At 49.0% G+C, this 13,986-nt stretch overlaps 5 protein-coding genes across 5 annotated transcripts; 2 read left to right on the top strand and 3 right to left on the bottom strand.

Annotated features, from left to right (window-relative positions):
* Positions 1 to 442: 442 nt before the first annotated feature.
* On the top strand, positions 443 to 1,918 carry LTR64_001767 (uncharacterized protein; the record flags this gene model as incomplete). The annotated part of the gene is made up of 1 exon (XM_064896145.1): positions 443 to 1,918. The coding sequence occupies one exon, from the start codon at positions 443 to 445 to the stop codon at positions 1,916 to 1,918; it is 1,476 nt and encodes a 491-aa protein (XP_064758832.1).
* Positions 1,919 to 2,259: 341 nt separating this feature from the next.
* On the bottom strand, positions 2,260 to 3,122 carry LTR64_001766 (uncharacterized protein; the record flags this gene model as incomplete). The annotated part of the gene is made up of 2 exons (XM_064896144.1): positions 2,260 to 2,943; positions 2,991 to 3,122. The coding sequence occupies 2 exons, from the start codon at positions 3,120 to 3,122 to the stop codon at positions 2,260 to 2,262; spliced, it is 816 nt and encodes a 271-aa protein (XP_064758831.1).
* Positions 3,123 to 6,460: 3,338 nt separating this feature from the next.
* LTR64_001765 (uncharacterized protein) lies at positions 6,461 to 7,240 on the bottom strand (the record flags this gene model as incomplete). The annotated part of the gene is made up of 1 exon (XM_064896143.1): positions 6,461 to 7,240. One exon carries the CDS (start codon positions 7,238 to 7,240, stop codon positions 6,461 to 6,463), a length of 780 nt encoding a protein of 259 aa, XP_064758830.1.
* A 1,243-nt stretch (positions 7,241 to 8,483) lies between these two features.
* Positions 8,484 to 10,258, bottom strand: LTR64_001764 (uncharacterized protein; the record flags this gene model as incomplete). Its single annotated transcript, XM_064896142.1, has 7 exons — positions 8,484 to 8,793; positions 8,844 to 8,956; positions 9,012 to 9,114; positions 9,169 to 9,451; positions 9,495 to 9,609; positions 9,758 to 9,862; positions 10,130 to 10,258. The coding sequence occupies 7 exons, from the start codon at positions 10,256 to 10,258 to the stop codon at positions 8,484 to 8,486; spliced, it is 1,158 nt and encodes a 385-aa protein (XP_064758829.1).
* A 1,153-nt stretch (positions 10,259 to 11,411) lies between these two features.
* On the top strand, positions 11,412 to 12,862 carry LTR64_001763 (uncharacterized protein; the record flags this gene model as incomplete). Its single annotated transcript, XM_064896141.1, has 2 exons — positions 11,412 to 12,267; positions 12,372 to 12,862. 2 exons carry the CDS (start codon positions 11,412 to 11,414, stop codon positions 12,860 to 12,862), a joined length of 1,347 nt encoding a protein of 448 aa, XP_064758828.1.
* Positions 12,863 to 13,986: the final 1,124 nt, after the last annotated feature.

Genomic DNA, 13,986 nt, shown 5'->3' with positions numbered 1-13,986 from the left:
AGCGAACAGAGACGTACGAGGCGTCTAGGAGAGAACCACCATAGTCTCATGTTAAGTGGGAAAAGGGTTGGTAAGGAATTATGTGTATAGGCATTGGAGACTTTGTTGCTGCATACTAGCATGTACCAGCCATCGATTGAATAGCGGGCTTTTAAGCAGAAAGCATCTTAGAGAATCAGACTTATTAATCGCTACCATGATCGACTCTTGTTGCGCGGAGCAGGAGCAATGTCCGAAATTCTCCCGATGCTTGAACTTTCCTGCCAATCACGCTATTTCTTGGCTGCCGTGATATCAGTTCTGCAAAAGGACACCAGCGGCCCAACATTCTAACTCTGTGCTGTCAAGACTTTGTGTTCTTGGGCGATAGCATTGCTGCTTGACTCTTGCTTGTGCACATAGCCCAAACATCAAGTGATCGCAATTTAATCTTTACGGAACCATGGCAGATAGAAAGACAAGCACAACGGACTCACATAGCTCGCCTACCATAGAACTCATGAGACTGGACGACAAGCACATCCACGAGTCCAAGTCACCACAAAACACTCATGCCAAAACACAGCATGAATTACAAACACCCATCAACAACGATGACCTCGAAAGCACATCCACATCAACCACATCAACCACATCACCACCACCATCATCAGACCCAACAGCCCTCCAACACTGGAACAAACCCCGCGGCAACATTGCCCGCTTCGCCGCCTCCTTCTACGCCATGTTCGTCTTCGGCCTCAGCGACGCTGCCTACGGCGCCCTCCTCCCCTACCTCGAACAATACTACAACCTCTCCTACACCGTCGTCTCCCTAATCTTCCTCTGCCCCTTCGCCGGCTACGCCATCGCGGCCTTCACAAACTCCTGGTTCCACCATAAATTCGGGCAGAGGGGGATCGCGCTCGTTGCTCCGGGGTGTCACGTCGTCGCGTATATCGTGTTATCGCTGCATTTGCCGTGGCCGGTCGTTGTGTCGTTTACGTGTCTTGCGGGATTTGGGAATGGGCTGATTGATGCGGCGTGGAGTAGCTGGGCGGGACATATGGAGGCTGGGAATATCTTGGAGGGCTCATTGCATGCGTTTTATGCGTTGGGGTGTACGTTTTCGCCGTTGATTGCGACGAGTTTGGTGGTGAGACGGGGGGTGCCGTGGTATTATTTCTATTACATGTTGACGGGGTTGTCTTTTGTTGCGCTGATTACTTCGACGAGTACGTTTTGGTCGAAGACGGGGGCGGTGTATGTTAGGGAGCATCCGAGGGTGCCTGGGCAGAGTAGTACGAAGTTGGCGTTGAAGAATAGGGTGACTTGGTTGTGTTGTGCGTTCTTTTTGATTTATGTTGGGGCTGAGGTGGCGCTGGGTGGTTGGATTGTTTCGTTCATGTTGCATGTGAGAAGGGCGACGCCGTATGCTTCGGGGATTATTGGTACGGGATTCTGGGCTGGCATGACTGTTGGCCGGAGTCTGCTTGGAGTTGTCACGCACAGTCTCATCACGTATACGAATCAGCCTCACAAGTCTGGCTTATTCCATCGACTACGGCTCACGGAACGCTCGGTTGTCACTGTGTATATTGTCTGCGCTATCGGTCTAGAACTGCTATTTTGGCTCGTGCCTTCAATCACAGCCTCTGCGGTTGCAGTTGCGTTCCTGGGTATGTTTTTGGGACCCATCTTCCCAAGTGGGATCATCATGGCGACGAAACTGCTGTCGAACCATTTGCATATTCCGAGTGTGGGCTTCAGTACTGCGCTGGGAGGTACAGGAGGTGCCATCTTTCCATTTGCTGTAGGTGCGATTGCACAGGAGAAAGGTGTACAGGTACTACAGCCTGTTGTTCTTTCCATGTTGGTTGTTTTGCTGCTGGTATGGTTGTGCTTTCCGAGGTTGAAAGTCCACGATAGAGCAGAATGAATCGAAACACTTTTTTCCGAGAAAGAGGAAAGCATGATGCGCCCCTGCCAATGGCTCCGAAGCTTGTGTAGATGGGCTAGGCTCTCGTAAATTCCGCTCCACATTTTGTCCGTGGATGGCATCTGGAAGGCAGGACAAGTGAATGAGAATGGTCTGAAAGGTCGCCTTTCCGCTGCGAGTCGTTCAAGGTTGAACTTTGAAGACGTCCATGTCTCCAGTTGTAATAGGAGGGATCTATGACAGCCTTTCTAGCCTCCTCATTCATTATTTTCTTCTCCTGTGCTATTGAGAATCCCTAAGCAAACAAGCTTGCACAAAGTCCTGACCAGCCTTCGTCTGTCTCAATCTGACTCTTTTACGTCAGAACGACTTGCGTCAGAGTAATGGCTAAAATCGTTGTAGTCATCTCCTTTCTCACATGGTTCGGTCAGATCATGTACATGAAATTTGCACAAGTCCCGTGCAGCGAAAGAGGATGACCAGTCGTAATCAGGCCATTCGTTGTTGGCCCAATGCGCAGCCAGAACTAGCGCCACGACCTCTTCATGAGGAAGCCGTCGTAGGATATTCTCGAAACAGTCCGTGTGTTCGTCTGTGGCTCGAGCATAAAGCTCGTTGGGATATACACCGCGTTTGTAGGTCCACAATATCTCTGGCGCAAGCAGACGATACAGCAGGATGTCGCGCATGTCGGCCTCTCCAAGGACGAGCAACACGCCAGGATGCAGCATACGCTTCCCAGCATACGCGACGAATTTGTCAATAAGGCTATTCGCGACCTGCTCGGCTTTGTATTTGATGGCAACAACCCACGCTAACAGATACGCCTCAACCCGTGCGGTCTGCTCGCGACTACAGCTGTGGTCTACGTCGGGTAGTTTCGGGACGCAGCCTGTATAGGCGTAGTACAGGACGTCTGCGATCGTCTTTGCGTTGTCTTCGGGAAGCACGAACGTCTTCGTCTGCGATTCGATGAAACCACCACTAAAAGAAGTCAGCATGAAACCAGAGATTCTCCTGGATACCTGGAGGCATATCAAGTATTCAGCCACTGGCTGGGCCGTAGATGTACTTGCCTATTCAAAGCGTGTTCAAAGTATGGTATCGCCATGAGAATGTCGCGGGGAACAAATAAGTCTTTCTGATCTGAGCCGACTCTGAGTGTGAAAACCTCTCCAGCGAAACCTCGAAATTCGTCGTCCATGGCTGCGGTCGAACTCAAGTGCGTAACGGCGAGCAAGTAAGTTCTCACTAGAAAGCGCAGTACTGTATCGTAGGCGACGGGGATATCAACAAGCTTGCGTAGGCGACATTTCCACAGAGGCAGAAGTGGATCGTGGTAGCGAAAATTTTCTTCGGCCTCGAGACCTTCACTCCAGGAACGATAGTCCATTCACTAGAGAAGGGTGACCACATGTTGAGGGAATATCGTGGTAGGTGTTCATTCCCGCTGACAACCCACTCTCCATGTCCCGCTTATATTTTCCTTCGTCTAGATCGCCGCACCTTCGAGATGCTGCATACACATAATTGTGTTTTCGTGCTAACACTGCCAATGGTCATAGAAGTGCTCGTCACAGCGCTATTGGAGCGACACAAGTGTAGAGTGACCTTCAAACCCATCTGCTGCTATCAAAACATCGGTCAGCTTCAACTGTACAGAACTTGATTTAATGCTGCTGCTCAATCATCTACAACGATCTTGCTTTATTCTTCTGCCTCTCGACAAGATGAGCTGCGGCCCAAGCTTACAACATCCTTCATCTCATCCTGAGCTCCTTGTTTAGCGCCTCAAAGAATTGATCAGTACAACATGGTCTGTCATCTCGACAATCACAAAAGCTGATGTGGACACCGCACTCTGGAGGAGCTCTGCTCAAGTCGGTGCGACGAGCGTTCGCTGGTTCGTGATCAGCATGACGGAAAGTTTTCAAATCTTACCTACTACCCTGTCCTGCTTCGGTAGTTTACTGATCTCATCACGATCACATTTTGTCCGACCGCGTACTGCTATTGGAAGTAAAATCAGTATTTCTCGTCGTAGTGCTATCAGAGCAGATTCAAACATGTCTCAATTGTGCATGAGAATCTGCTTGCACTCGATTGTTGGTATAATGCTTCAATGTGAACGATACGAAAACTGCGTGAATATTAAGGGAAGTGTTCTATGAGTTGCACGCGTGGTGAGGAGATCGCACGCGTCGTTTGCCAAGACCAGAAACCTGGGATTCGACCTTTTACTTCAAGTTCTAACGAAGCGAAGCACTTGCGACACAGTGCTTGTTAGTTGATACTGCTCTCGCGTCTGTGTCGGTCTCGCGATCGTGACACATCAACTGGGAAGTAGTCAGATCTAATAATAGTGGCTGAGAACGGCGAGATTTGGCTTCACAACAGATACAGTTGCTTCCGTTGTTCCTCTCCTTGGTGGATCTAAAGGTCTGGTTGAACGGGCCTGCAGGGGACCTGAGCACACGGCAAACGCGTCCCAAGCAAGTCACAGGGAGGACTGCGAAAGGAAGTCGAGTTTGATAGAAGGTCGTGTGGAGGCTTCATAAGAGATATGAGCGACCATGAGTGGGTGCAAAAGTGTCTCTAATTCGTCATTAACAGCACCGAGCACAATCGTCTCGATAAGCAACTAAAGCAAAGACAAAATAGATGCCAATGACACTTCTCGCACTTTTGACCGAAGGAGTACCACTTCGCTGTACATAACAACTACATCAAGAACTGCAACGTGACTGAAGCAGTCCTATGAACAGTATAGAAGCTCGACGAACAAGACTACCGATGTAATTACTACCATCAGTCGCTCACCGTCCGCACCTTCGAGACTACAGACAACGGCCCTTCTCTTCCTTGGATTGGAATAATGTCGTCGCATCTTGCACAACACAGACTCTTGTTCCATTGTCTGAAAGCACAATGTTTCCCTTGTGCTAGTTGATATGCAGGATCATTGTCTTGAGCTTGTAGGCATCGTCATGGCTACCAAGAAGTTCCAAGGAAGCAAATATGTATATATATTGATTGCCAAACTTCATCTTCCCTGTACAGTATATCCAGAACACACAAAATCAAGCATTCAATCCCAAGACAGAACATCCAAACACGAACAAGTTTATTCAAAGTCCCAAGACAATCAACATACCAACACTTCCATCACCATGTGCAGATACGCGATCGTTCAATACAGCTGCGGCTGCTGGACTCCGGACTACGTCTTCATTGAGTGTCCACCAGATCAATGTCGAGGTCAGGTCTACAGCCGCCATGGTCATTCAAGCATGCAGAGATGTCCCCGTCACGCAGACCCGAGCAGCCCAAGTCGTGATCATGGACGAAATCCGAGAAGTTCCTCGAACAATCGCGAGAACCCGTGCTTTCGACTCGCTAGCTGGGGTGATCGTTCCCTTATGCGGCAAGCAGATGCTCTCAACGATCATGGTGATAGAACCACCCCACGAGGTCATGTCCGCCGAATAAGCGAGCAGTATCGAGACCAGCGGGGAAGACCACGATACAGCGACACCGAGTTCATGAACGACTTACGGGAAAGTAGCACATCAGGTCATCGACGAAGTAGCTCGTCTACAACGAGCAATAGCCGGCACAGGTCATCCCCAGGAAGCAGCAGCCGATACGAGTCATCTTCTGGGCGTAGTGGTCGAAGAGACTCATCTTTCCGAGATCGCAGACGAAGCCGGTCGCCTGATCGACGAAGTGGCACGCCTCCTAGACGGAACAGAACACCTCCCAGACGGCGTTGATTGCCTGAGGTCACCATCCTCTATGTCTCGTTAACGGCACAGCTGAGACCTCAAGGCCAGTATTGAGTGGTATGAAGGTGTGCATATACACCCACTATGCAACAGATAATCAAAATCCCAGGTAAGTGGCTTGACTGTGAAAATTGACATCTTACTTTCTGTGTTAGGGAAAAAAGGTAAAAGAAGAAAAGCCGTCGAAAGGACTGTGCTAAATACAAGAAGAAAAATATATGTAAGTTGAACTAAAATCTTCGAGAAAATTATGTGCTTCAATCCATTGTTTCAATGTGCAAAACGTTATGTATTACATAATGACCGCGTAGATGAAATCGACCTGCTTTCACAGATGATGATTGATACTGCGCTCTTTGCGCTATTGCAAGCTAAGAGTATGGTGAGAGAAAATGCTGTGAGTGAAACCTCTGCGGGTAAAGATGATCGAACTCGATGTTTGTCAAGATTTAGAGGCTCTGTTGTCAATTTCGACGACTTTCCACAATCATCGGTTCCTGTTGTATCTTGTCACGATCAGATGTGCCTGATGGTTAACTGTAACTGTTTACAGAAGAGGTCCGCATCAAGGTCCGAACGTGGTATTCACGGGTTGAAAGAAGAGCAGTCAAAGCTGAGGCTTTCTTCTGTGTGGTAGGCCGCTATCTCAGTTCTCAGGCTATACGATGCTATACTGTTTATTCCATTGTACTCTCCTCAAGACAATGAACCATGCCTTTTTACGAAGATTCTGGTCAGGGGAGCTCATGCTGTTCACTCAAAAAACCTGGCGACGTGTCATTGCCTCATCCTGATCGCGACGATCCCATGGCGGGAGATCGCCCCAGATTGCAGGCTCATTCGAGTCGCCATTCTCCAACTCTTTCGTGCACAGAGCGGCCTTGATTCTGTTGACCATATCCCACTCCTGGTCGTTGAAGAGACTCCTATCCCATGTATCGACAATCCGACGTATCTCCAACAGAATGGCATCAGCTTTCTCACATCTTGGTACAATCATCTTACGATTGGCTCGTTGAACATTGCGCTTTTGCCAGATATCTATGTCCAGGGCATATCGTTCGCGTATTAGTTCTCGCAATCTTCGAATGTTTTCCGCGGAAGCATTGTGTTCCTTTTCCAGCTTACTTCGTCTCTCTGCATCGGCACGCTTCCTCAGCCTTTTTTCTCGTTTCTCTGCATCGACACGCGCCTTTAGCTTTGCGGCAGCTTCGTTTTCCTGTAATACCTGAGCTAATCGCGCTTCTTCAGCCAGGCGTTGCTGTTCAGCATACTGCTGGGCGGGGTAAGGCTGTTGGTTTCTGGGGACAGCCGTCGCATAAGCGTCCCTTCGAAATACTTCCAGTTCAGCAGGCCTATGATAACTGTCTGGATGATTTGGAACGAGGGGAAGTGGTTTCCGCTGTACACCATAGCTTTCATGGTCTGAATCCGGCTGAAACGAACCTGGATTGTATGGCGAGAGAGACGGAGAGAACGACCGCGACGTCTTTTTCCTCCTGAACAGCCTCTTGATTCGCCAGTAGCAGTTTGGCATGCTTGCAAGACTATTCTCGAGGTTACTAAGTTTGCACAAGGCTATCGAATCCTGAGACTTGACAATCGACCCTCAGAAAAGAGACTGAAAGATTTGTTTGGCCAATGGTATCTTTTGGCTGTGCTGTTGGGGTTCAATTACCGGTGCATCAGGAAAAGAAAGCGAAGGGGGCGTAGTGCTGTCTTTCAGGACCAGGTCTCTCTTTGCAAGCGAGTGTGGCCATGCAAACTCATGCACTCTTGTGAAGTAACATGGTCTGGCTTACGCAGTTGATCCATGCATGAACTCATCAATGAGCCGCTACAGCCATTCATTTCCTGGTATCTGTGTTGTCGGTGTGATCGATATCACACGTGGTACATTAGTCAGTGATGGTACTGCAAACCTTGCAGTTGTTGTAACTACAGTCGGCTAGCATCGATGTCTCAGGTGTGCTGGCGAACTCTTTGTAGATCCGTCAGACCGAAGAACGCCCTTGGTCAGCCTAACGAGCGGAGCGCGAAGTTGTTTGAAAGGCGACCAACTATTTGCAGAGCATACGAAGCCTGGCAGCGCTGCTGGCGCAGGAAAATCTTGGACTCCAGGCTACACGCGACGTCAAGGCCGATCCGCTGGAATCGCACCAGTAACAGATGAGTGAAGTAAGTTTGAGGCTGACCAATCACGAGACCGGATAGCACTCACCGGACTTTGAGCCAATGATTTGATGATACAGTAGCGAAAACGCTGGGGTTGTGCGGGAAGTCGATCTCCACTCGTACCGAAGAGCGCCCACCCAAAAGCATGTCCGGCAAAAGTTACCTGTTGATCACAGGCAATGAGAGAAGCTTACGATTGTTGACCTATCCATTTCTAATATGCTGGTACTGGAGCCATCTAAAGGCTTATGCTGCATATTCTGAAGCTCTCACCTCAGCCTCAAGCCATCAGTGTGTAGGCCTGGTGTGTTGCCCATACCTGTTCAATACCAATCGTTGACTGGAACATCACGCCGACGATCAGTTCTCACACCAACTTCACAACGTGCTAAGGTAACATTGTCATGTACCACTTCGACTTCGAGGCAAGAGGTAGAAAGCTGCAAGTAGCAACTGAATGTACCCACGTCCACATCCGCCTGTCTTTGTTTATGAGGCACGTGCAGGTCACGACCCAGGATTGTAAAGAGGTCACACTCTACAACACAAGCTACCTCAACCTCTTGCATCATGATTAGTTGTCAGCTCTATCACGGTTACGGATTTCACTCACCATGTTGTCCATCCCCCCATAGATCAGGGACATCGTCATCATCCTCGAAACGTTTCTTGTAACGATAGATGGGCATGTCGTACTTTCCCGATGAAGGGATTGCTGAAGTGAGGCTGAAGCGTTTGCTGTAGATGCTCCTCTTCTCGGAAGACAAAACCAAATCACCCTTTCGGACGAGCCACTCGAAACGGTCGTTGAGCACAATACCAAAGCTCTCTGTGATAGCCGACATGTACTTTATTGTTTTATGACGAGACTTTTCGACACCATATATGACGGCACCTTGTACCACAGCTGTAAGACTGTAGATCGTTAGCCAGATCGTAGGTAACCTAGTCTACATGTGTCCTACGATTTTTCAGATTCTGGTCGCCGCAGCTTTGATCTGCGTAAGTCATCCAAGGACTCTTTCAATTGTTCTTTCAAGTAAGGTGAAGCGCCAAAGCCCCCAACGAGAAAGACATCCTGCCACATCTGTTAGCAACACCGTGTGCACGATATGATTTTTGTTATGGCATACTCTCGCTCTCCGCTGCTTGGCTTTTCGGAGCTTCTTAATCTGGTCGTCCAGCAAGTTGATAACACCATCAACACAATCATCAAATAAGTTCTTCATCTCCTCGCTAGAACTCGTTAGCGGTTTTCCGGACGGAGTACTGTACTAGGAGAAATCCCACCTATAAATTGTCAACTCACCCTGCCTTACTCTGCCTTCTTTGTTCATCATGTTAAGAGGTTCAGGCAAATCTATTTTGATATTCTGAGTCGAGTTGGAAAACAGTTGCTTCTTGACTATGAACTGTTCCAACAGCTTGCGCATAGGACCACTTTCCACGCTATGAGTACTGATTCGAGTTCGGGCATTAAGAGGGTCGAGTTTAGCATAGCAGTCATCTCCAAGAACATGGCGCAGCCAACGCTTGAAGGCGATGTCGATGAAAGCAGAGCCATACTTACCACCTGAACAGGTTAGAAGTCGCACTGCCACCAGGTTTCAACATACTCGAAGGTTCAGTCACTTTCTCAAGCTGAAGGTGCGGCGTGACTTTCTTCACCTGGTAAGAAACCACGTCCACCGTTCCGCCACCAGCATCGCAAAGGATGAAGCAATCATCTACCTGCTATTTTCAGTCTGGTTCGTTCCAAGTGCAACGACAACACTGGCTATAGAGCAGGAAAGCTATCTTAGGGTACAAACCAATAATGATGCAGTGGTCATTGGGCAGAGTGACAGAAATGGGATTGTGGGACATCATTTCAACTTACAACTAGATTCATACCACTGCTGGTTTGGTGGTCTCGAATAGCGAAGAAGGCAGCAGCTTCGGGCTCGGACACCAGGATTGTGTCAGCAAGAGTGGGAATCTCACTCTGTTGAATCCGGCACCTCGTACAGCCTTGAAAGTCGCATCAGTAGCTTCGAGTGACCAATTCTAATGTAGACTGTCAGCATAATGCCACCATGAGTCTGCGATTTCGCCTCACCGCAGGGACTGTGATCACAATGTCTAGAGGGGTATTGGTTTCTGCAAGTTTAGTCAAATCAACCGTTCCAAAGCTCCCACTCTTGCATGCACTCATGCAAATGTGGGTCAAATAGTCTGTGACTATTTTTCCTGGTGATGCACTTGGATATACCGGATTAGGGCCGATCTTTTTCAAGTGGTCGAAAGCGAGGTCACCTGTTCTCTTAAGCAGAAGCCAGGTCAGTTCTAGTTCGTCAAATCGCGTAGCTTGTGGCTCCAGTTCCAGCTTCGTGTTGACCATTGCAGTGGCCTGGTCACTAATATTGGAACCCCATTGCGTTTCTCCCGTGGAGGATTTCATGTAAGAAATCATTGAGCGAACTTTCGACTGATTGCCTCCACTAGATTCCCAGTTTTGCAGAACCTCTATCTTTTCGAGGTCGGCGTGTTCCGAGTGCGCTCCAGCAAGAGCGAAGCCTGTCGTACAATATTAGTCATTAAGGATAATAGACATAGCGGGCTTGCCTGTATAAGTAGTGCCATAGTCTATCGCTACTACCACGCGCGAGCTTTCAGGAGTCAAAGCATAGCTGCTGGGATCCTTGTGCTGTCTGTATGTTGGAAGTTTGTTCTCAGGTTGTGACACAGCATTGTGCTTATAGGGAGAGCTCTCGTGCACAGAAGACCTTTGCTGCAGGTTATCAGACGGCTGAAGGATGGCCTTTGTCACCTTTCCGAGCAATGGTGGTGGTGGACCTTTCTTGTATGGGTCTCGGCCCAGTTCGGTCGCCAATGCCTCATCGTTGTCATCCAACAGATTTGGTACTCTATAATCATCAGCATCACGAGAAACCACACTTGGTGAACGGTTAACAGAACGTCGTTCCATAATGGTATGTCGCATGATTGTTGTTCCAGGTGCTTTTCGCGACTGACAGCAGGTCTCAAGGTAGTAGCCAATTCAACTTTTTCTACCTGGCGTTAGGCTGAGACCAACACGAGGTGTCGGCAATACCTGCACATGATATGCATATTCATCTAATGTAGCTTTTGTGAATATGCAAAGCTAATCAGATCCCTGCTCTTGAGCGCGCCTTGCATGCATTGGCTCTGCGCCGGAGGTACATTCCTGGGCAGCTCTATCCAGCGATATCGTGTGATACAACCAGAGCTCAACGGGGTGGCCAATAGCAAAGTCGATCTGTGTTCAGCACTGCAGTAAGTCTACCAACACGATCCTACACATTTGTTTTCGTTCAAGTTGAGTCACATCGCCAGACTGCACATTATAGTCAAGCTGAAAACATCTTCTCTGCAATACATTGCAGCCTAAGTGATTCGTTGTACAGTACGGCTGCTGACTGAAGCACGCAACTTCCACCACAACGCTGAGGCACACGTCCATAAATCGACAGCCATTTCGTCTGTCACATCAAACGAGTCTGAAAGGCGGCATGGGACTAGGAGTCGAGAAGTTTTCCTGTTTCTCCAGGCCGCGGAATCACAACGAGGATGAGCGCTTATACGGCGAGTCAGTCGATGTACAAGCGCTGCGCACCGAGAACGGACGACTTGGACGATCTCTGAACGACTTGCGCTCGCAACTAGAATTTGCGAAAGACGATGCCGAGAAGTCGCGCCAACGTCTGGATACATCGAACGCGAGACATTCCTCAGAGGTCGGCGCTTTGGTGCGCCAGTTGGACGTTGAACGGCTTCAGCACGAGGATGGGATCGTTGCAATGCAGCAGGAATTGACCAGAACGAGAATGGAATTCGAGAAGCAGACACGGACAACAAAAGCTACACATGAGCAACAGATGACCAACGTCTTCCAAGAACACAAGATACAGATATCACAAAGAGAAGCGGAAATAGCGCGTTTGAGACAGGACCATGATAGAAAATTATCGCAGCTGCACGAAGCCCATAAGGCCGAGCTAACTCAAATGACGTACCATCATGAGCGAGTTACCCAGCGGCTACGAGATGATATACAGAGGCTCAATGCAGCGTTGCTAACACGCGATGATCAGATATACCAAGGAGAGCTTTTTACTACATCAGGCTTACCTGCGAGTCCGGACGAGCACATCGCAAGTCAATTCTCAGATATCGAGCAAATGATCGAGAGTCTTGGCAGGTTACAATGGAGGCAGTCACCGAAGATGTGGACTAACGAGGTGCTGCGAGCAATTCGTGGCAGTCACAACGATAGAGTGTTGAAAAGAGCTATTGTACAAGATCTGGTATGGAGTCTTCTTTTCAAATACATCTTCTGCAGTCCTTTTCGAGTTTTTGGTTCGGAGGGTAGGTTATTGGAGGCTGAATGGCGTGAGCAGTGTGGCCAAAGTACGTATAACTTGCTTTCTCTACAAGCATTCCTTCATGCGGTCAGCTGCTTACTTTGCCAGGTCGCAAGCAAGCTGTCGCTCAATTCTACGATTACCCAGAACCAGGAGCAAAGGCAGAGAGGTGGCGCTACATAACAGTCAAGGAATGTGCAGAAGTACTACGACCACCTGTGCCATCCGAGTGGGATCCACGTATGCGATTGAGAAAAGGCTTCATGGACAACTTGAAGGAACTCGGGTCGGATTTGACGTCGTCGCTGGAAAACATAATCGATCTTACTTCCTCTGACCTACAGACGATTGTGAAGTTGGGCAAGAAGGCAGCAACCATATGGCTGGACTTCTCGATGCATCGCTGTCGTTTGGTGCTACTCTTAAGGGGGCCTCCAACGCTGTCGATGGAGGAGAAGATAGTCATGGCACAGACCAAGTCTCTGGAGTTGACAGTGGTTCCTATGTTAGGCAGATATGGAAACGCGATGGGCGTGGACCTGCTTGACTTCAAGGTCATCGATAAATGTGGCGGAGATAGCATTGTTATCCCAGGGTAGTAACAATTCTATACGCCACGACGCAATGACAAGAAAAATTGAAGAACAATCACACATGAAATTCGCGCCAGTGGCCTTCAGGCCTCGTACCCACTACCAAGGATCAATGCAAACAGGATTCCACAAACCTCACGAACCTCTCTATCCCTAGGTATACTCCGTCCAGAACCCGTACACGATACGAGCCACCTCAACCGCTTTACCACGCACGAACCCGTGATTAGCCTCACGAACAACCTCAACACGATCAAAGCTCAAATCTACAAGCTGCTCCCTACTACAAACATCGTCCAACTCAGCAAGTACCACAACATTTCTCAACTCCAGCCTTGCCAACTCTCGAAAATAGTCCTCACGACCATAAACACCACCATCACGAAACATACTAAGAACACTATGCCGGTACCCAAGATGTTCCCTCAACTCCCAGTCCCTCAACGCCTCGGCAACAACTTCCCCACCCCTGCTTCGTTCCCGCCAATCCGGTGGAACTTCGAGGGGTCCACCCTCAAGAAATGACAATACACAGTCTATCGCTTCGTCTTCTCTGCTCTTTGAATTGTCTTCCAGCAACCCCTGCATCTGCGGACTAAAGTTCTCCTTACGCAGAAGACCAGCAGGCGCTAATAGTGCGACGGACAGTACAGCCCAGGGATTGTGTACCGCGAAAGAAACAGCCGTCGATCCGCCGAAGGAGTATCCTACAATATGCGCGCTTATCCAGCGCATAAAACTCAACACCTGCATGATTTGGAAATGGAAGATTGCGGGCGTATGTGCTGTCAGTGGTGTTGATGAGAGACCATGGCCCCAGAGATCGAACAGGACGATGTGAGAGTCTGGATCTAGAGCTTGTAGTTGTTTGGCGTGAGATAGCATGCCGAGAGCTGGTGTGTTCAGGCCATGGATGATGAGCACGGGACGTTTCAATTGTCCTGAGGGAGGAGGGAGGTCGTATACGGCTGTAGTGCCAAGATCAGAATGTAAGTATTGTGGCGGCGGAAATGCGTGGCCGAAGTGTGAGGTGAATGATGCGTGGCTTGGAGCTGGGATACCATTGCTCTGTCTGAAGTGTCTTGGCCTTGGAAGCTCGAGGTCTGGTTGAGGTATGTCTGGCATTGTGA

Source organism: Lithohypha guttulata, assembly GCF_036872675.1.
Source record: "Lithohypha guttulata strain CCFEE 5908 chromosome Unknown scaffold_1, whole genome shotgun sequence".
Classification (NCBI taxonomy): domain Eukaryota; kingdom Fungi; phylum Ascomycota; class Eurotiomycetes; order Chaetothyriales; family Trichomeriaceae; genus Lithohypha; species Lithohypha guttulata.
Note: the sequence above shows the minus strand (reverse complement) of the source record. Positions and strands in the feature narration are given on the sequence as shown.